The following is a 21915-nucleotide window of genomic DNA, read 5'->3' on the forward strand; positions in this document are numbered from 1 at the left end:
CCTAGTGTAAACGGGAGAATGGTGGGACTGCCACACCCTGGACCTTTTCCTCCACGTGGAACCTCACAGCTGCTCATTAGAAAGTGCTGCTAGTGGCACAGCAGTCTTCACACAGAGACAATTTGTTGACTTGAGCTACTGAACCATCCAGGGCAATTGGAGCTGGAGTCCACGGACACCACGTTAGAGCAGGTGTAAGCCTCCCTTCCGCATCTCCCTTCCATCCCCATGCTGCCAGTGTGAAGTCAAGGGGAAAGGTTCTAGAGCCAGGCCGTGTCTGCTCCCCCGAAGGAGGAGGGGCCTGCGGGCAAGGGCAGGCTGTGCAGAGAGGGTGCCGAGGGCCTGGCTCTTTACTCCAACGCTGATGCCTCAGATTGAAAACCAGATTTCAGGCTCTCCCGAGCTAGGAAATCATTCCAGGAGATAAGGTTTCTCTGAGCTCATCTCTAGGATCAGCTCTGCTTGCACTGCTGAAATATTTAGAGAATACTGAATTCTAGCAGCAGCTCCGGGTGTGGCTTGGTGAGAGGCTGTGGGTCCCAGGTGCCTCTCTCAAGCTATCAGTGGCTGAGGGTCATTAAGAAAGCTTTCATTCTTAATAGAATTATCCTCCAGGGACTATGTTACGTAGAATTACATAGCATCACTGTGAAGGAGTGTGTCTGTGTGTCTGTGTGTCTGTGTGTGTGTGGGGGGTGCTTGTGTAGGTCAGAGGTCAGTGTCCTGTGTCTTCCATCTCTACAGCACAAGGATTACAAACTGATACCACTATTCCTGGAATCTTTTTTTTTTTTTTTTTTTTAAACATAAGTTCTGGGGTGGAGCCAGGGTCCTTGTGTTTGCTACTTTACCAAGTGAAGAGCTCTTAGGATACTTCTATTTAACCCAGAGTGACAGTTTCAAAACATTTCTCATTGACCCTAATCCAAATGCAGTCATAGGGGGGCGAATGCCCTGAGACTTGGTGTGCTTTGAGCCATCCGTTTCTTGCCGTTGATCGAAGTCAAGCAACCCTAGACACCTTAGCAGACTAAAGCCTTCCTCCAGCAGTGGAAGGGGATGAGAAGGCCAGTCCTGAAGCAGTTCATGAGTCTCTCGTGGCGCAATGAGCTGGATGTGTAATGAAATGGTGTGCTTGGTGTGCTTGGTGTGCAGCAGCCATGTTTGTGGAGCCGATTTTCAAAGCCAGTACCCCGCTGCTGCTGATACAGAAACCGCGCATAGCTTTAGAATTCAGGCCAGTCAGGAAGAAGAAGGTGTGTGTGCCCCTGTGAAGTTGCCAGCTTAAGACTGTTGTTTAATGATTGTACTGACAGCCTCCTCCTGAAAGCTGCTACTGTTGATGTTGCTGGGCCTGCATGGTCAGTGGGTCCTCAGGCCTCCTGGTAATCCACAATCCGGGGTCATGGAGGCAAAGCCCAGTGATGCCAAGCACAGTGTGGGTGGAGTCTGTGGTCACAGCTGAGGAGCCGTGGTCCGTGGACCACCTGTTGCCAGCTCCCCGACATCAGCATCTCACTGCGCCTTCTGTTTCTTACAGTTCTATGCGCTGAAAGAGTTGGCCAGATGACTAAGACATACAATGACATAGATGCTGTCACGAGGCTTCTTGAGGAGGTGAGTGTCTGGGGAAGGTGAAGGGCTTGTTTATAGGGGACGGATTCACGTGGCCTCCTTGTCTATTTTAGGACAAGGTTTCATTTTGTTATTTATCTATTTTGAGATAGGATCTCACTATATAGCCCTGGCTGTCCTGGAGCTTGCTGTGTAGACCAGGCTGACCTAGAACTCACAGGGATCTTACCTGCTTTGGCCTCCCAAATGCTGGGATTGAAGATAGCCACCATCACACCTAGTAGCTCTGTCTTTTAACTGGTAACTGTGTGCCTAGGTCTTTCCCCCTGTTGATTTGTTGGTGTTGCTTGGAAAGAGAATCTTGTGAAGCCAAGGCTGGCCTCCAACTCGATGTGTAGCTGAGGCTGGCCCTGAACTCCTTGTGCTCTGACCTCTACTCCTAGCGGAGATTACAGGGATGTACCATCATGCACCGCTGATATTTTAGTTTGGGGTGGTGCACCCTTCTGACTTGCAGTATGACCTTGCCATCTACAAGTGTGGTAGTCCACATTCATAGCTACCCTGGGATGTGTGCCGTCAGTCGGCAGGCCACAAGTTAGACACACCTTCTTAGATTTTTGATATGATGAATTTATGACACAGAAATACAATGCCATTGAAGTGCTTGTTGGAACACCCAGTTTCTGATCAGAGAAACCTAAACCGTGTACTGGGGAAGACAGTTTAGGCTTCCGAATGTACTTTACTCCGTTTCTTAGTCCGGCTGGTGGAGCGGAATGCAGTGTCAACTTGGAAGCATAAGCAACAAATAGGACTGAGAGGCCTGACTTTGGGAAAGTCACTCAGGCCAGGCAGGCTGCACGCCCTCCAGAGACCGTGACGCTCTCAGTCAGTCTCAGTGTTTGTTTTCCTTTGTGAGTAGGGGCTGTGAAGTTCCATAAGGACACGGGGACACACCCTGTGTGTCAGCAGGCCACGGTGGGCAGGGCTTGGGGAGAAGTATTGTAATTTTTTTTTTCTTAATCCCTGTGACCAAACCTGACAGAAACAGCTTGAGGGGAAAAGGCTTTTATTTGTGCTCACAGTTTCAAGGGATCTCAGTGTAGCAAGTCAGGGCTTCTTCTGTGGAAGTGAGAGCATGAGACCGAGGTTGTTTATGGTGGGTGGTTAGAACCTAGGGCCAGATTACAACCTCCAAAAGCCAGCCCAGTGACCTGCTGCCTCTGGCCAGACCCCGCCTCCTCAACTTGCCACAGCACCACCAGCTGGGGGATATATGTTCAAAACACAAGAGCTGTGGACGGATCCATGGTCTAGGCCAGACCCTAACAGTGCCGCCCCCCAACACTGGCCCTCACCACAGACCTGACCTTCATGGATCGGTAGCTTAGGGCCTTGTTCCTGGAATCTCAGGGACTCTGGGTCCAGTGGTTTTTCTTTAGCATCTCCCCAGGAAGAGGGTCAGGTCTTGGGGAGACACGGTGCATTGTGACTGCCACAGGCGGTGGCGGATGAGGCTGGAGCACAGGCAGGCCCAGACAGTATGGTGGGATTCAGGGCTCCTGTCGCCCCCTCCACCCTTCACCCCTCATAACTTTCTCTCTCTTGCCTTGTTTCTTCCTTCAGTATACGTGACATTTTCACTTATCTTGGAACACATCTGTTCTATTCTGAAGGAGGAGAAAAGAACCTGAGTTCCACATAGGTGGCATCAGGGTTTGGGACTATGTGATGGTCTTTTGAGATGCTGGCCTCTGGCCTTCTGGTGACACTACAGTTGCCACCTTCTTGTGGCTGGTGTGGGCCAGCAGCAGGTCCACTTGACTGCACCATTGGGTTTTTGGGTTTGGAAGTAGCCTAGCTGACACTTCCCTGAGGGATCCATTTCTCCAGCAGTGTCATTGTGGAGGAAGTGTTTCTGGCGTCTGCCCCTAACCCCAGGTACATGCAGCCGCCAAGTCTCCGGGGGATTCTCCATCTGTACCCTCATCTTTATTCTGGGCTCCCGAGCCTGGATAGTGGGGTTTGCCCTCACCCTGTCCTAAGTCCTTGGCTTCTGCCACCATATCACACTCTCCATGATTGCTTCCCCTGCTTCCTGGCCTGTAGAGCTTCTGGGGGTAGCATTCAGAGTATTCCACATTCAGTCTGCACTGACTACAGACCACAGGACTAGCAAAGCTGCTCTGGAACCCGTCGTCTGTGCCCTGCTGCTGTGTTGGTCAGAGCGCCTGCCGTGTGATTTCACAGACCTTCAGTGGGATATGTGTCTCCTGCTGCACTGTTGGGAGTGAAATTTGACAAGCAGCTAAGTGTTGCCCACCAGTTGCATTAATTATATAGACGCTCTTGACAGTAGAAACTGTTAACAGTGGAGGGGCCCCAATCTGAGGGACTGACGCAAAAGATCCCAAAGACTTTCCACCATTGGTTCATAACCACTCCCTTCCTGATACGAATAAGCTTCTTCGCTATTTGCCTTTGCTATTCTTTAGGCTCTGGTAATACCAATTGTTGGGTTTTCAGGAGGACATTTCCACCTTCAGAGTATGACCTGGGCCCTGCTGCCCTGTGTGAAGAACTCTCTTTTTGGGTAGGCTTGGTAGTGCAAGCCTGTAACCTCCAGGCAGAGGAGGATCAGGAGTTCAAGGCCACCCCTAGCTATCTAGTGAGTTTGAGGCTAGCCTGGGCTACATGAGACTGTGTCATTTTAAATTCACTTTTCCCTGTTTAATTTTCTAGCTAAGCATGGCTGTATGAAATATGAGCTCCCCTTTGAAAATGTTTGCACTGGTGGAAACAATGTCATGTCTATAGAGCAGTTTCTTCCCATGCTCTTTGTGTTCCTTCCTGTTTTACTTTTGATAGGCAATCATGTCTGCACCTCTGTGTTTTATAAATAGTAACTGCTCCCTTTGTCCTTGGCCCTGATGTGATCACAAGGAAGTCCCTGCCTTTCTCTGGAACTGGGCGTCTTAGAGTCTGCCTGCCACAGCCAGTCATATGATAGTCACCCCAGGCTGTGCCTGCTTGGGCTGTGTGCCTCTGTTCAGGAATGCTGGTTTGCACACCTGGCCTGCTTCTTTCAGGGGTGCTGCAGGATTTTCCCAGGAATGTACAAATGCAGCTTTGAGCTTCGTGTGTGTGTGTGTGTGTGTGTGTGTGTGTGTGTGTGTGTGTGTGTCTGTGTGTGTGCCTGTGTATGTGTTTGTGTCTTTGTGTCTGTGTGTATGTTGTATGTCTGTGAGTGTGTGTCTGTGTGTCTGTCTGTGTGTGTGTGTGTGTGTGTGTGTGTGTCTGTGTGTGTGCCTGTGTATGTGTTTGTGTCTTTGTGTGTATGTTGTATGTCTGTGAGTGTGTGTGTGTGTGTGTGTGTGTTTTGTATGTGTGTGTGTGTGTGTGTGTGTGTGTGCTCGAGCGCACGTGTGCACGCATGTTGGGGAGGGTCCTCACTGGAAGGAGATCCTGAAGCTTGCCCTGATTAGTTGTATTGGGAATGTACCCAGAGTTCACCTCTCTGCCCCAGTAACAGTGTGCTTTCCATTGGCCATAGTTATCCTTTTTATCCTAAAATTGGTGAATGAGATGAGTCATTGTAAGTGTGGGAGGTAGGCTAAGCCTCTGCAGGGAGAGTGCCAGCCAGCCCTGCAGTGTGTGTTGGTAACAAGGGCCAACCAATATCAGGTTGTAGGCTTTCAAGCCACCTTGATTCATCTCTCAGAGAATAAAGAACTAGATTTTGACTGCTTGTTCCGGGGCCTGAGTTAGTTATTTATAGTCTCTAGTTGCCACTGAGGTTAAAGCCAAGCTCATTTCCTGGCTGTTTTCTTGATTTTAGAATTAAATGCTTAAGAGGTGACTCCTTACCCCCCAAACACACACATACTCACCCCTACAACACCCCTACACACTCACACACACCACACACACACCACACATGCACACATTTACACACAACCCACTCACACATACTCACCCCACACACACATTCACACACTCACCCCAACACTCATACACACCCCTATACACATGCACACACTCAGACTCACACACACTCACACACACCCATACACACATGCACACACTCACAGACTCACACACACACACTCACCCCCACATACATGCACACACTCACACATACTCACACACACATTCACATATACATTCACACACTCACCCCCCCCCCCACACACACATGTACACATACACCTTGCCTCATATCTGTGATTCTCAAAAGAAACCTAGGTAGCCTGTTGCCTGGATAAACCTAGACAGAGCCAGGTGTGGCCATGCAGGGAGATCAGGAATTTGGGGTTAGCCTGGGCTGCATACCTGTAGTTCTTATCTCAAAACAATAGCAGACACCCAAAAGGCAAAAGAAAGCTAGACAAGAGAGACAGGAGATGGTACCGCAGTTTCAGGTTTTCCTGTCGCCTGTAAGGAGCTCTCGGTCCCTTCTTGCTGTTCCTGCCTTAGACATGCCCTGGGTAATTACTATGAAGATTAGATTTCCAGTGTAGGCCTGCGGTAGTTGTTCTCAGTAGGGCGGAGAGCAAGAGGACAGAGACCCTCAGGTGTGAGGTGTGGCCAGTGGGGCAAAGTTCTTCCTCTTTGTTGTCACAGCCTTGTTTCTGTTCCTGGACTGTTCGCTGCCCTCGTCCCTCCTAGGTGCCAGCCCTCTCTGTCCCTTGGGAAGCCTTGTGCTCCATGTCCTCCAGTGCTCCTTGACTCACCGCCTGCAGTGCTCCTTGCACTGGGGACTGGCTTCTGTTCTTGTGGAAATCAGCGGCTCTGGTGGGGCGAAAGCAGTGAGGAATGGGATCAGAAGTGAGTGATGGGTGCTGAGCACTGCGGACCATCCCGTCTGGGCCGGGCGCTTGTCCTAGTGGGGAATTTATTTAACAGGCCTGAGTTGGATGTTGTGGTTGCGATTTTAGCTGCCGGTGAGAGGACTGAAACCATTTTGACTTAATTCTAACCCCAAGTCTGCTTCTGGGTCCTCAAACCCTGGGCAGCCTCAGTCACACTGTTCTTCAAGTCCTTCCCTCTGCTAATAGGCGTAGGCACTGAGTCTGGGAAGTGACAAAGAGACACCGGTGAGGGTTCTTCTCGTCTCCCCGTGGCCCTTGTGGACTAGTGCAGGGTTGAGACTCTGATTGCCTGGGCTGTCACTGTGTCCCTTGGCTGTGTGAAGAGCCCTTTCCACATGTGCTGAGCTGCTAAGTGACGGTGAAGAAGCGAGGTGGGGCTGCATATAGAGTATTTACGGTATTTAAGGCTCGCGGCTATAAACACAGACCAGAGCTTGAGCGCAGAATGGCACTCGTGCTGCGTGGGAGGGATTTTGATATTTTCACTTTTGAGCTGTTGTTTGTTCATTTAAATCAGTGTAAGTAGTAGATTGTTTTAGTGCTCTGTTTCCGGTGTGAGGCATGCATCTGGTTCATCAGCATCACAGGTGAGCAGGCATCACTAGGCCCTTTCTGCTCTAACTGGTGGCTGGTGCTTGCTTGTCTCCAGACAGAGTTAGGAAGTTACAGATAATCCCATCTGTGATGAGCAGTTTTTATTTTTCTCTGATTTTTTTTTAAAAGGCTTATTTTCATGTGTATGAGTGTTTTTTTGCCTGCCTTGCACTGTGTGCCTAGCACCCACAGAGGCCAGAAGAGGGCATCAAATCCCCGAGACAGGAGTTTAAAAAGGTTGTGAGTGTAGGGACTCGAACCCGGATCCTCTTGAAGAGCAGTCAGTGCTCTTAATTATAGCATGCTGCTGCATGACTGAGCCCATGGTCAGCAAAGGGGACTGTCTCAAACTTGAAGCGCCCATTGCATAGGGCCGGGTATTCCAGACCAATGAGATGGGGCATTTGCAAAGGGGATGTCCCAGCTTCCGGGAGAAGAGGACAGGAATGTCTCACGACCTGAGAGCATTTGCCTTTCTCCATGCTGGTGTCCCTTTCTGCAAAGTGGTCTGTGAGAAACTGACTCGTTTTCACGTGTGTTTTGAACTTTTTATTATCTTATTCCCAAAGAACAAGATATCAATTGCAATAACTATCGATTTCTCAGCTCACCTGTGGTTTGAACAAAGCTATAGTATTCCTGATTCTGGAGAAAACACATATCCAGGCCTGAAGGGTAGTTAGTGCCTCCCGTGGAGTCAGAGCCCCCAACCGTCACTGCAACAGCCTGTCCTTTCTATGATCTCACTTCCTAGAGCAAGTGAACAGGGTGCTCAGCATAGACTGTGCAGTCAGAAGCTCTACCCCTGAGCCATACCCTCTCGGCACAGACTGAAGTGGTGTGGTCTAGAACGTCTCTCCTTACCAGCCTCCCATCTGACGTGGATTTGGAGTTGGTATCTGTCCCCTACTGGGGACATCTTTGTTCCCACAGAGGCAGTAGTCCTGTCTTTGTGTGGTCTGCTCTGTCTTAACTGTTGCCATGACTGAACTAGCAAAACATCCTGTTCCTAAACCCTGCCTCTGAAGTATGACCAGCTGCTACGGTTTCTCTGCACCTTGAAAATTCTTTTTTTAAAAAATATATAAAATTAAATAAAATCTGAGTAAGAAAGAGAAACAAGCAAAACAGATGCAATCACATTTTAGTTATTTTAAACATTTTCATTTTGTAGGTTAGGATGATGAACTCAACATGTCCCGATACAGTCCAGCCTGATGTGAGCTACAGAGGCCCGCTTTTCTACTGCCAGCTCTTTGCTTTATTTGGGAGCGTGTTTACCCACCCATCTGTCCATTGGCCCCCTCCCCATCCATCCACCTGTCCATCCATTCACCTGTCCATCCATCCACCCAGCCATCTACCTGTCTATCCATCCATCCATCCATCCATCCATCCATCCATCCATCCACCCATCCACCTGTCCATCCATCCACCCACCCATCCACCTGTCCATCCATCCATCCATCCACCCACCCATCCAACCAATCATCCATCCATCCATCCATCCATCCGTCCGTCCATCCATCCATCCATCCATCCATCCATCCATCCATCCAATCATCCACCCACCCACCCATCCACCTGTCTATCCATCCATCCATTCATCCACCCAACCAGCCACCCACCCACCCATCCATTCATCTATCCGCCTGTCCATCCGTCTAGATCAATCCATCTACCCTACCTATCTACTTATCCACCTACTCACCTGATTATCCGCCTACCCAGCCACCTGCCTATCCTTCCATCTGAGTCAGTGGTGTCCCATGTACTGGCCTTCAAGTCAGGGAGAAGTGTTATCAGTGACTAAACTAATCATTTTTTTCCCTCCACGTACCTGGCTCTCATCAGCTCTTCCTGCGGATGTATGGCCAAGGTTATCATAGGCATCGAGTACCTGGATGGAGGATTGTTAATTCTTCCACTGTTTTGGGCTACTCCCATCTGACACTGAGCCCTGTTGGCTCCTCTAGGACACATAGGGTTAAGTCCCCATTCTCTCTCTTGTCTATCACAGAAAGAGCGGGATTTGGAGCTGGCCGCGCGTATCGGTCAGTCATTGTTGAAGAAGAACAAGACCCTAACTGAAAGGAACGAGCTGCTGGAGGAGCAGGTGGAGCACATCCGGGAGGAGGTGAGGACCCCTAGCCTGGTGGGAGCACATGTGCTGGAGGAGGGGTGCGAGGCGTGACCTTGTCCTCAGAGAGCCCAGACCCTACATGAAGAGCCGCCAAGCCGGGAAGAAGCACACACAGGCCCATACAGCAAGCGGCGGGGAGCCAGTGGCTCTTAGAACATTCATTCCTTACGCCAACATCACTGTGCAGAAAACAACGCAGCACCAAAGCCTGCAGTTTTCACCTCTCCCCACTGTCCATCAGCAACTTCCTCAGTGGGAAAGGGCGCCCCTTTCCCTGACCCCAGAGCGAAGTCAGTCTTTTTTTGTCTTCTTTTCATTAAAGCTATTCCTCGGTTGGGTTTGATGTTTTCACTCAACCTGTAAGGAAGGGGGCTTATCTCCAACTGGCTTTCTGCGATGATGAGCTGGAATGCTGTAGCATTGTGGGAGAAATGAAGTTGTTCTTGCCTTCTCTGGCCCAGGGAAACGGCCTCAGTTAGGTGAGAAAGCACACGGGCTAGGGTGTCCTTCTGAGCTGAGGGACACGGCACCAGGAGCCGGTGAGCAATGGCCACCCACTGGCCTCCTTCCTTGGCCGTCTGTGTGAGACCTCCTCAGCCTGAATGAAGAGCATCCTCCCCCTGGGATGCAGATGCCCTGCTTCCCGGGAAAAAGCTCTGGGGTCCTATTTCCCTTTGGAGAATGAATCACCGAGTGGTCCCTGTAGGTAGGAGAGCCCTTGATACGAGTAGAAGAAGACAGAGTCACTCCCTGTGTGGTGGGGGAGAGTTAGAACACACCAGAGAACAGACTTCCCGTTCTCCTGCCAGGCTCCGTCCCATGCTTATCAGTACCCAGTGCTAGATAGAAGGGCCGATGAGACTTTCACAGTATCCACTGCTTATCTGAGAGCCTTGAGCCCAAATCAGCAACCTTTGCAAAGCCGCTCCTCACCAGTCAGCAGTGCTTTCCTCAGGGCTCATCATTTCCTCCCAGGAACCATTGTGTGCAGAACAGGGCCTGGCCAGCTTGTTCAGGGACACTGTGAGGTGTGCTGGTCACATGAGGGAGTGGGGTGAGGGGGGGTTGGGGTGTCTGTGAACTGTCCCTGGCAGCCCACCTGCAGTCAGCATGTGCACAGATCTACTCTGAGATAGCACTGAGCTCTGACAAAGTGAGTGGCCTCTCTTTCATTTCATATCATGGCCCATTGTTCTGGCCACTTGCCCAGCTGGTCATCTGGCTGCTTACAAAGCCAATAAACAGTCATCCCCCCCCCCCCATGATCATTCCAGAGCTTTCTACTTCCCACTCAACACGACGAACATAAGAGTCTCCCACCCACAAGTCATTGGTTGGGTTTTTCTTAAATGGGGTCAAAGTCAACACCTTGAAATTTTGAATAGCCAATCAATGTCACTGGGGGCATCATCCCTCCACCAGTAAGTGTTGGCGCTCACAATGGACATTGCCACCTCCTAGAAAGCTTCAGCCTGCTCTTTCCTGCCCACGTAGGTGTCTCAGCTCCGACACGAGCTGTCCATGAAGGATGAGCTGCTTCAGTTCTACACCAGCGCCGCCGAGGAGAGCGAGCCGGAGTCCGTCTGTTCAACCCCGTAAGTCACAGCGCAGGTCCCTGGAGCCCGAGGGCAGGAGGGCTGCCGTGGATGTCCTTGGAGGCCTCTAGACAGGGTCACTGTCTAAAGGCCTCACATGAAGCCATCTCACTCACTGCTTAGGCAGGAGCTGCAATGTTTCCCTCTTCCGGCATTTCATTTCTAGCTCATCACAGAAGTCATTTGTTTGCGCTGGCCCATTCGTGAGAACAGAATGGGCCCAACTGTGGAAGGAAGCCCACACAGATGAGGGGCCTCAGGTCCTCAGGAGAGATGCCTGGGTGCAGGCCCCCAGCTCTGTTGTGATACACAGCCCCGTCACGCTACTTCATGGGGCTTTCCTCACGGTCGCGCAGAGCTAACAAGAACACTTAAGTCACAGGGGCACGAGCACTGAGTTCACACGTGCGGCAGACATAAAACACTTACTTCTGAATTTAATTGATTGATTTGTTACGGCTTGCCTGGGAAGGACAGAGGACAGCTTTCAGGGGTTAGTTTTCTCAGTCCACCATGTTGGTCCTGGGCACTGAACTCTGGTTGTCGGGTGTGTCAGCAAGACGTTTACTCCCTGAGCCATCTCACCAGCCCATAATACACTTCTTGTGACTATGTGCATCTCAAGAGTTAGATGAACTCTCCCAATTGCATTGGTTAAATAGCTGACCCCACCATGCCCCGCCCCGCCCCACCCCAAATTCTAAGCTAATATGGCTCCTACAGCTTTGGGGTGCCTTTGCCTTCCCCGTCTCCACACAGCCTCCCTGACCACGTGCGCTTTTCTCCCAGACTGAAGAGAAATGAGTCGTCCTCCTCCGTTCAGAATTATTTCCACCTGGACTCCCTTCAGAAGAAGCTGAAGGATCTTGAAGAGGAGAACGTTGTCCTTCGATCTGAGGTGGCGTGCACACCCTGTCCCTGCCCCCTGGGAAGGGTGGGGGGTCCCTGTGTCAGCAGAGGTTGTAGTGACAATACAGTGTGCATAGCACCCATCTGAAGAAGCCCTGCCTGGGCTTGCACTCCGGGCCAGGGTACCTAGATTCAGGCTCGCCCATGTGTGGGCGCTGCTCCTGGGCTGGCCCTCACAGCAGGTGAAGAGTGAGGAGGTACAGGCCTTCCCCTTCACCCCATGCCTTCCATGGTGTTCCCCAGCTCCCACAGTTTGACCTGAGCAATGGCCGGAAGGCTGGCGTGACAATACCTGTCACTTTATTGCGGATCAGGTTTGCTCCGAGAAGAGCATATACCAGAACACAGAGGCAGAGTTTTACATGTGACCTTAGAAAGGCTCAGCCGAGGCAGCTGGGAACTTTGGCTTCTGAGTGTTTCCTGTACAGAAAGGAAGGGGCTGTACCAGGCACCTCTCTGTTGTTGTTATTGTTGTTACTGTTACTGCTGCTAGTCTTCACAGCAAGGCCAAGGGCTGGTTACTCTGAATCTCATTTGTATCAGGCTGCCCACTGTTTGAAGATGCCAGCATTAATAGATGACAGAGGCCTGATCTGTGCCCCTGGCTCCAAGCACAGTTTTCTTCTCACCGTCACTGTCTGAAACCTCTGACGAGAATAGATTTGGTGCTTTTTATCTAAATAGTGTTGAGCTGGTCTGTAGGTAAGAGATGGCACCACCCTGTCCACCAGGCCCTTGTCTGTCAGGTTTGGGCCTTGAGCCGACCTAAGCTGGCTCCAGACTCCCCAGAGCCCCTCCACGGGGGCAGGCCATCTGTCACTTTGAACTTGCCACACATTGCAAAAAGCCTCCTGTCTGAACCTCACCAGGCACCAGGCACTCTTTTACAGGACCTGTTCTTGTAGACTCCACACCCACTGCCAGCCCTTTATTTCTTACAAATGGAACCACAAGGCAAGACAACCAAGCAGGTCACCCAGGTTTGGTGTGCTAGGCTGTGGCTCAGAACGCTGAGCCCATGCCTCTCACCTGCAGTCCTTCCGGCATCTGGCCTAGATGGCCCCAGTCCCAGGCACACAGCCCCTTTCCCCCAAGAGCTGGAGGAAGGACTCTGAGCCAGGTGTGGATTCCTGATGGCCCTCATCTGCCCTCAGAATTTTCATGGCTGTCTGTGGCTAGGACCCAAATCCTTAGAGCCACCTGTCTTTAACTCTTTGACGTTTACATAGCCCTCTAGACCATTCAACTATCTAAAAGTCCTATAGATAGCTATGTTCTCTCTCTCTCTCTCTCTCTCTCTCTCTCTCTCTCTCTCTCTCTCTCTCTCTCTCTCTCTCTCTGTGTGTGTGTGTGTGTGTGTGTGTGTGTGTGTGTGTCTATGTGTGACTTTTGTTTTGGGACAAAGTTTTACTATGTAGATCTGACTGTCCTAGAACTCACTCTGTAGACCAGGCTGGCCTTGAACTCACAAAGACTTGCCCACCTGTGCCTCCCAAGTGCTGGGATTAAAGGTGTGCACCACCACTTCGGCCTTTTTTTTTTTTTTCTTTATTCAATACTGTTTGTTTTATTTGAGAAGAAATAATTCCTTCCTTTAAGTTTATAATAATTAGCATATTTTTATAGTGATAGAAACTCAACAAACACATGAACACAAACATACTCAGAGACTGAAAATCTAAATGTCAACAGGCTCTGAATGTTGTTCTATTCTAATTTTCCTAAAGCTGCCATAGCCACACTGCCCCTATAGTGCTGCGTAGCACACCAAGCATCCTCTGTCTTAGGGTTGTTGAGCTTACAAAGCTCTCTGCTTGGATACCTCTACCCAGTTTCCACATGGTTGATGCTCACAATTCATTTTTCTGTTCACACATATTGAGGACCTGTCAAGTAGTCTTCTAAACACTTTGCATGAATGAAGTACTTAAATAATTTTGTTGTCACATAGATCCAGAATTGTTATATGGTTAAAGGATCTCTGTTATTGTTTTGTTTAAAAAGAAGAAAAGAGGAATGCTGAGACATGAGACATGTTGACTATAAGTTTATTATGAAGCCTGGCAGAGTAGGGAGACTAAGAAGAGGAACAGGGGTAAATGGCTGACTGCCATGGCCAGTCGCCATAGAGAGACAGAGCGAGACAGATCGAGCGCATAGGAGAGAGAGAGAGTAGAGAGGAAGCAGAGAGGAAACAGCGTAGTAAATGGGCAGGGACCTGTCTTTTAAAGGGGTCCTCTGTATCTGCGTGCAGACTTAGTTCCCATGGAACCTTGGGCTGACCAGGGTACTGCCTGTTCCACCAGGTTACAGGGGCAGGCCAGCATAATGCCTGAACCTTTCAATCTCCATTTAAATGAATACCTCAACCTTTACTCACACAATATCAAATGAGCTAATAAATTAGAATGGAAAGAAATGTTGTTAAGTATTACCTCTTCTTTTTATATAATACATTCTTAAATGATGATGTTTGAAATTATATCTATTTTCACAATAGAACAAAAGACACAATAAGGCCAGGCTTTCTTTTTTCTTTTTTTTTTTTTTTTTAGTTTGCACATGCATACCCACTTTTATTTAAATTGTTTTTAAATTTGAATTTTTAAAAAATATTTATTTTGTTTTTTTTGATGAAATATTTTTTCATTCATTTATTTAGCTCATAAATAAAGTCATGCACAATTATGATACAGAATACAGTATGTTCACAATGGCATGGCTAAATTAAACCAATTAACATGTTATATCACACATATTCATCATTTTTGTTTTGAGAACACTTAAAGTATACTATCTCACAACTTTTAAAACATAGCATATTGTTATCAACCATATTTATCATGCTCTCAGTAGACCTCAAGACTTCAGAGAGTCCATGCCTCTTGTCCAACTGCAGTTTTATATCCTTAAACCAATCGTTTCCCCATTATTAAAATACCCACAATGAAGCCTAATAGCCACAATTCTGCTCTCTGTTATCATAAGTTCATCATTTCTAGGTTACACATAAAATTGAAATTGTGTGACATTTGTCTTCCAGTGTGTCACTTATTTTTTTTTTTTTTTTGGCAAGCATATAACTTTACTACTTACTAAAGATGAAATCAAATTTGCATGCACAGGTGAGCACTCACTGAAACACCTTGGATTCATTACATATTTGAGTTTCAATTAGCTTATATATATATATATATATATATTTATATAAAAAGAGCAATAATGGCAGTATGTTATGCATCAATAACAGCAACAGCTTTTCCAGGTTCTGCAGTCCTTTGAACAAAATTGTAGAGACATCCAGCATACTCCATTTTAAAAAAACAAAAAACAAACAGAAACAAAAAACAACAAACAACAACAACAACAAAGTAAATCCCAGAAGACAGCTTTGCTTTTTTTTTTTTTTTAAAGAGAGGCTTGCAGGCTAACTTGTAGCTCACTATGTAGCCCAGGCTAGCCCCAAACCTCTGGCATTTCTCTTGTCTTAATCTCCCAAGTGCTAGGGCTCTAGGGATGGCACCGCATACCCCTGTCTTGGGAAAGCTCTTGAGACTGTGTTTTAACACTTCAGATGAGTTTGTTCTCAGCAGACTGAGCCAGAGAGTTAATGACACTTCAGAACCCGGTAGCTCTTTCTGACATGGTAACAGCTCCATTCTTCTGTTGCTATTCATAGAACACATGCTGGAGGCAGGCAGTGTCTTGGGCACCATAAGAGCCATCAAGGTGTCATCCTAGCTACTGGAGCTGAACACACACAGCAAGTGTTGCCTCGGCCTTTCAGTGTTGTACCTGTGCTCACGTCTGTGTGTGCCGCCCTCTGCTGGTTCGACGTAGCCTTCGGGACTTTGCTTTAGGAACACGCCCGTTACCTAGGCAGGGATTGCAGATGAGAATGTGTCCCCGATGTGCATGGTAGCAGGTGCAGAGACGTTGAAGGGGATCATCCCGGAAACCGGGTTTGCCCAGCTCTGTGCCTGGACCCTGGCCCACCTGCCAGTCCTGACTGTGTGAGCACTGTTCATCCACAGGCCTGTCAGCTGAAGACAGAGACCATCACCTATGAGGAGAAGGAACAGCAGCTGGTGAACGACTGTGTGAAGGAGCTGAGTATGTCTGCCCCTCCTCTTCTCAGACGCTCCCATCACCTTCCCCACCGGCCCATAGCGCAGTGGCTTTTTTTCTGAAAGCCTAAGGCCTCTCTCAGATTGTGGCAGATTTTGCCCATTTGTGCATCGAGGGCCATGCTCTCAGTGAGGTGGAGTTTAATTTTAACGTGAACTTTGTTCTGGAATATTGGAATTATTGATGCTCAGGTTAGACCCAGATCAAGTTTGATTTGGGAAAATGAAGGCCAGAGCTCTCAGCTTTGGCCTTCAAATCAGTGATTTTCCCCGTGCCCTCTGTTATAAGGTAAGATAAGAGAAAGGGCATTTTGATGAAACGAAACAGCTCATGTTCGCATCTAGTAAGGTGGGCTTCTACTCCAGATGCCTCGGGGAATGGCGCCGTGCGCAGTGAGTGCCATGCTGTTCATCATGTGTGTGCATGGCGGAGCGCTGGAGCCCAGCCTAGGGCAGTCATTTTTGGCGTGTCACTCCCAGCTCCCTTCCTGGGCCTGCCTGACCTGCCTGGGGACAGCCTTCGTCAGTAGAGTCAGCCCTTCTAGGAGGGACAGCCCGTGAGACGGCCTGAAGGGGCCGCTTCACCACTTGGAAAGATGTCACTGTGACTCCCTGCACAGCCCGTCTTCACCCCAACCCCACTGAGACGGTGTTCACCTTGGGCTGTGTGCTTTTCCAACTCAGCCACCGCTTGTCATTACTTTGTCACAGGGGATGCCAACGTCCAGATTGCGAGCATCTCAGAGGAGCTGGCCAAGAAGACAGAAGATGCTGCCCGCCAGCAGGAGGAGATCACACACCTGCTGTCACAAATCGTGGACTTACAGAAGAAGGCGAAAGCTGTAAGCCTTATGTGACTTTGGCTGCCATGACAGTGGCCGTGCTGAGAGGGTGGCTGGCTCCCTACCTGAGCGGCCCCTACTGTTCTTCTGGCTTAGCGGGCTCAGGAGCCGACCCCACTGCCCCGCCTCAGCAGAGGCTTTAGGATCTTTATGGTCTTGGGGCTCCTGAGGATAACCTGTAAATCAGTGGCATACGTGAAACAGTGCTGTAGATACAGAGTCTTGTGCTTCAATCTTACAAATCGTGGCGCCTGCTCTCTGTTTTCAGTCCACCAGTCAGGTCCATTCCATGGTAGGACGGTGTGCCTGACTGACTAGTTCCCTGTAGGGGACTCTGACTGGAAGGAGGAGAAGAAATGCCTCCGGGAAAAGGAAGAAGGAAGGAAAGACAGAAAGGGGGAGGGGAGAGGACCAACTCCAACAAGCAGCCCTACTCTGGGGGTGGGGGATGGGCTATGGAGAATCAATAAACAAAAAGGAAAGATTCTACCTTCAAGGTTACATGAAAGGGGCCGGTGAGATGGCTCAGTGGATAAAGGAGCCTGCTGCCAAGCCAGATGACCTGAGTTCCGTCCCTAGAGAGAACCAACACGCACAAGTTGTCCCCTGACCTCCACACTGCAGACACACACACACACACACACACACACACACACACACACACACCAGAGAAAACCAACACGCACAAGGTGTCCCCTGACCTCCACACTGCAGGTACACACACACACACACTGAAAACCAACACGCACACACACCACACACACACACACACACACACACACACCCCCCAGAGAAAACCAACAGCACAAGGTGTCCCCTGACCTCCACACTGCAGGTACACACACACACACACACACACACACACACCCCAAGAGAACCAACACGCACAAGTTGTCCCCTGACCTCCACACTGCAGGCAGACACACACACACACACACACACACACCCCAGAGAGAACCAACACGCATAAGTTGTCCCCTGACCTCCACACTGCAGGCAGACACACACACACACCCCAGAGAGAACCAACAGGCATAAGTTGTCCCCTGACCTCCACACTGCAGACACACACACACACACACACACACACACACACACACACCAGAGAAAACCAACACGCACAAGGTGTCCCCTGACCTCCACACTGCAGGTACACACACACACACACACACACAGAGAGAAACCAACAGGCATAAGTTGTCCCCTGACCTCCACACTGCAGACACACACACACACACACACACACACACACACACACAGAGAAAACCAACACGCACAAGGTGTCCCCTGACCTCCACACTGCAGGTACACACACACACACACACACACACACACACACACACACACACACCCCAGAGAGAACCAACACGCATAAGTTGTCCCCTGACCTCCACACTGCAGGCAGACACACACACACACCCCAGAGAGAACCAACAGGCATAAGTTGTCCCCTGACCTCCACACTGCAGGCAGACACACACACACACCCCAGAGAGAACCAACAGGCATAAGTTGTCCCCTAACCTCCACACTGCAGGCAGACACACACACACACCAATGAAAACATTTTTTAAAAGAATGTTTTTTTTTTTAAATATATGAAAGGCCATGTTCTGTTCCAGCATCAGGTGTAGGTTCCTCTGTAGACAGGCGCTGAGGTCCTCACAGAAGGGGCTGTTGACAGGAAACTGGGGTGGGGGGAAAGTTGGGCTTCTCTGGGTGTCTTAACAGAGGTGTCTTTACTGTGTTTAGTGTGCGGTGGAAAATGAAGAGCTTGTCCAGCACCTGGGAGCTGCCAAGGATGCCCAGCGGCAACTCACAGCAGAGGTGGGTGTCCCTGCCCAGATTCCCTAGGGCCGACGGTCCAGTGAAGACAACCCCCCACCCCCCTCACTCCCACCCCGCACACACATACCACACATACAACAGGCCTTGGTCATTCCCCTTGTAACCAACATTTTAATATGGAATTAGCATAATTCCGTTTCACCTGGGTTCTGTGCCTGTTGCCTCTGGTGGGTGTTCTTAGCACAAGGAGGCTAGATTCAGTACCACCTCAGGGCTTGGCATATTCTAGTTCATCACAGATACTAAATAGGTGAACAAAATATACCACAGGCATGTGTAAAATAGCTGTTCCAAGATGTAGCTTGAGTCTGGGCATTATGGTACATTCCTGCCATCCCGGTCCATGAGTTTAGGCCAGCCCAGGCTACATAGAAAGCCCCTGTATCAAACAGAAATGAAAGATGAGCTGGAAACTAGGGTAACTGATTTGCCTTTTCCCAGTTAGTGTCTAGCCGGCTTGCCCACTGTGAACATTTGAGCAGCTTTCTGATCTAGACGCCTTCCCCAAGTGAAAGGAAGAGCCTGCCTGCCTTGTGGATCCAGCCCCGCTTTGCTGTGGGCCCAGCAGGGCAGCTGCCATTCTGCCAGCCTCTCAGGCGGGAGGGCTGGTGGCTGTTCCAGCACCGGGGTGCTCTCTGTACCTTCAGGCCTGACCCTCTGCCTCTCCCTGCAGCTGCGCGAGCTGGAAGACAAGTACGCAGAGTGCATGGAGATGCTTCACGAGGCGCAGGAGGAGCTGAAGAACCTGCGGAATAAGACGGTGCCCAACACCGCGTCCCGGCGCTACCACTCCCTGGGCCTGTTCCCCATGGTAAGTAGGCTCTCCCATGTGCCTCTGTCCCCCAGACCATTGCCGGGGCTTTGTGTCCCTTTCTGACCACTGGGCCTGCTGCACCTTTCCTGACTGGACCTGGACCTGCCCAGCTGGAGGCTTCCTAACGCCCTAGGACAGGCTGGCCCTTCATTGTCTGTTCTTTCTAGTCCTGCTGTTAAGAGATAGTTTTACAGGGACTTGGTTTAGTTAGATGTTACTTATGACTCTGTGTGTGTGTGTATGTGTGTGTGTGTGTGTGCGTGTGTGTGCACGCGTGTGCGCGCACTATTTTGCCCTGAGGCACCTGCCCCAAGTCTTAAAGAGCCTGCACTTCTCCTGGTTCTTTGTGTGTTTATTAACCCTTCTCCTGGTGTCATTTAGTGTCTGGGGTGTGAATCAACTTTTTAAAAAATGGTAATTTCCCCATGACCTTATTTCTTTAGTCCTGGCCTGGCTTGTTCAACTTCAGGACTTTGCGGGGGATGAAGAACAAAAGGGGTTTCCAGCTTAATCTCCCCATGGCAGCGGGCTACACGAGGGCCGAGCCTCTTAGCCAGTTGTCTCCCTGCGGTGTCTGCTTATGAGGAAGTGAACTTGCTCACTCTGTCTCCTAGTAGACCATAGCATCTCCAAGGTGGGGCCATGCATCAGCTGTGCCCCACAGCGCTATGCGTGTTAGTGCATGGCTGTACAGAGCCGTAGCTTCTCAGCAGGGACTGCATGGTGGATGACAGGCAGACAGCTGGCCAGAGAACAGGCCTCGGAGAGCTCCTGTATATTCAGGCTTTATTCCAGTGGTCTGGCAGAATAATGAATTCCCTCTGAGTCAAGAACATTTTTTTCCAATTTTCAAAATGTTTATTATTACTGTTTGTGTGTGATGACGGGGGGGGGTGGGCTTGTAGTTTATGGTGCATGTAGTAGGTTCTCTCCTTCCCCCTAGGCGTGGCCCCAGGGATTAACCCTCACTGAACCATCTTGCCAGCCCAGAAGGGATCCAGGGAGGAACCTTTTGCTGTGACACTTTTCCTGGGAAGTCTGTGTCTATTCACCCCAGACAGAGAGGATAGTCACAACCCAGAGGAACAGTTCCACCAAGTCCAGCTCAGTGAGCCAAAGACTTTACTGGGTAGCTTAGTGAAGCACGGCTGAGGTATTAAAACTCCTGCAAAACCAGGCATGGGGAGATGGCTTAGCATGTAAAACACTGCTGTGCAAGCCTGGTCAACTGAGTTTGGTCCCCAGAAAGCACATGAAACCCGGATCTGGTGGTGTACATCTGTAATTCTGAATTCTCATTACGAGCTGGCAAGAGGTGGCAATAGGATGATTGGCCAGAAGCTCACAGTCCAACTAGCCTGGGATACAGTGAGTAGAGGCAGACATAAGAAAGATCCCCATCTCAACAAAGTAAAAGGAAAGAACCACCTCCCAAAAGTTGTCCTTTGACCTCAGTGGGCACACCGTGGTACATGAGCACCCGAGTGCCACCCTGTGTGTGTGCACACTCACAGAATAAATAAAAAATACAATTTAAAGAGAAGAGGAAAATAAACCACTGTGCGAGGAAAGCTGACTAGAACACGCACTTCTCCGTGTCTTCTGGAAGGATCCTCAGCTTTCACAGTTGCCGAAAGCTTTTTTCTGCCCTTTTTTGAGGCTTGTGCAAGCTCGGGGGTTTTGTGGGTGGTTGTGTTGAAAGGGTGTGGTGCGTTAGAGGCCGTTAAAGCAGTCTGAAGGCCGCTGCATGCCCATGTTTCTGGAGCTGAGCACCCAGATCTGCCTCTTGCTCTCTGACATCCCAACTGCCTGTAGCAGGTTTTACTCAGCAACATTCCCAATTCTTTTGCCTTGTGGTGGGAGTTTTTAATCTATAATCCATGGGTAGAATCTGGGGACCCATGAACGTTGGTGGGGAACCGTGTCTTCTCATTTCATGAATCTTCCTGAAGTTGGGAAGTCAGTAGCATTCAAGAGCCAGCCTTCCCCTGACCCTGAAGCTCATGCCCCCCCCGCCCCCCCCCCCAGGGCAGCAGTGTACCTGGAGAAAACTAGTAGGAATTAAGGGGTTGAGAGGTACATTTGTGCAAAGGATAGGGTGCCATGGGGTCAGAAGTGTGGCTTCGCAGGGGGTGTTTACAAGGGAGAAATACAGGGTTCTACCAGGGAGTAGCAGTTCCCATTTCCTGAGTACACAGTGAAGGTGGGTGTCGTGGCTAGCTAGTGGTGGCAGTATACATGACTCAGTTCATGCAGGCAGGGACCTCTCCCCAGCAGAGCCACAGAGCTCTTGGCAGGTGGGTACCTGGCTAGGAGTCAGAGGTACAGCCTTGGCCTCCTGGGTGTCATTATCTTAAGGATCTGGGACTTCAGACCTGGTGACCTGGGACGACGGTAGCTTAGTGTGTCCTGTGGGGGCCGAGGCCATGTAGGACCTTTCAGAAGGCTCTGATATTTGGAGATACGTTTGTTCCCACTGTTCTGAACACACTTTCCTATGCCTCCATTGAGTTCCTGGCCCACATGGTAGCCACAATTTTAGCTCTGTAGTTTGGCCAAGAGAGTCTGGAACTGACTGGCTTTCAGACACACTG

General features: G+C 49.8%; 1 protein-coding gene across 6 annotated transcripts in view; it reads left to right on the forward strand.

The window, feature by feature from the left end:
* Window positions 1–21915, forward strand: part of Trak1 (trafficking kinesin protein 1) — a 107532-nt gene that overhangs the window by 61345 nt on the left and 24272 nt on the right. For 3 of the 6 annotated variants that reach the window (XM_027415429.2, XM_035444069.1, XM_035444070.1), the window contains 8 exons: window positions 1541–1617; window positions 9064–9180; window positions 10681–10781; window positions 11541–11679; window positions 15725–15803; window positions 16529–16659; window positions 18412–18486; window positions 19181–19318. In XM_027415429.2, the coding sequence (XP_027271230.1) occupies window positions 1567–1617; window positions 9064–9180; window positions 10681–10781; window positions 11541–11679; window positions 15725–15803; window positions 16529–16659; window positions 18412–18486; window positions 19181–19318 (831 nt within the window). In that variant the 5' untranslated portion in view covers window positions 1541–1566. The remainder of the gene's footprint in view (window positions 1–1540; window positions 1618–9063; window positions 9181–10680; window positions 10782–11540; window positions 11680–15724; window positions 15804–16528; window positions 16660–18411; window positions 18487–19180; window positions 19319–21915) is intronic. The other 3 variants (XM_027415430.2, XM_035444071.1, XM_027415431.2) reach the window with 1 other exon arrangement.

Source organism: Cricetulus griseus, chromosome 4 (assembly GCF_003668045.3).
Source record: "Cricetulus griseus strain 17A/GY chromosome 4, alternate assembly CriGri-PICRH-1.0, whole genome shotgun sequence".
Lineage (NCBI taxonomy): Eukaryota > Metazoa > Chordata > Mammalia > Rodentia > Cricetidae > Cricetulus > Cricetulus griseus.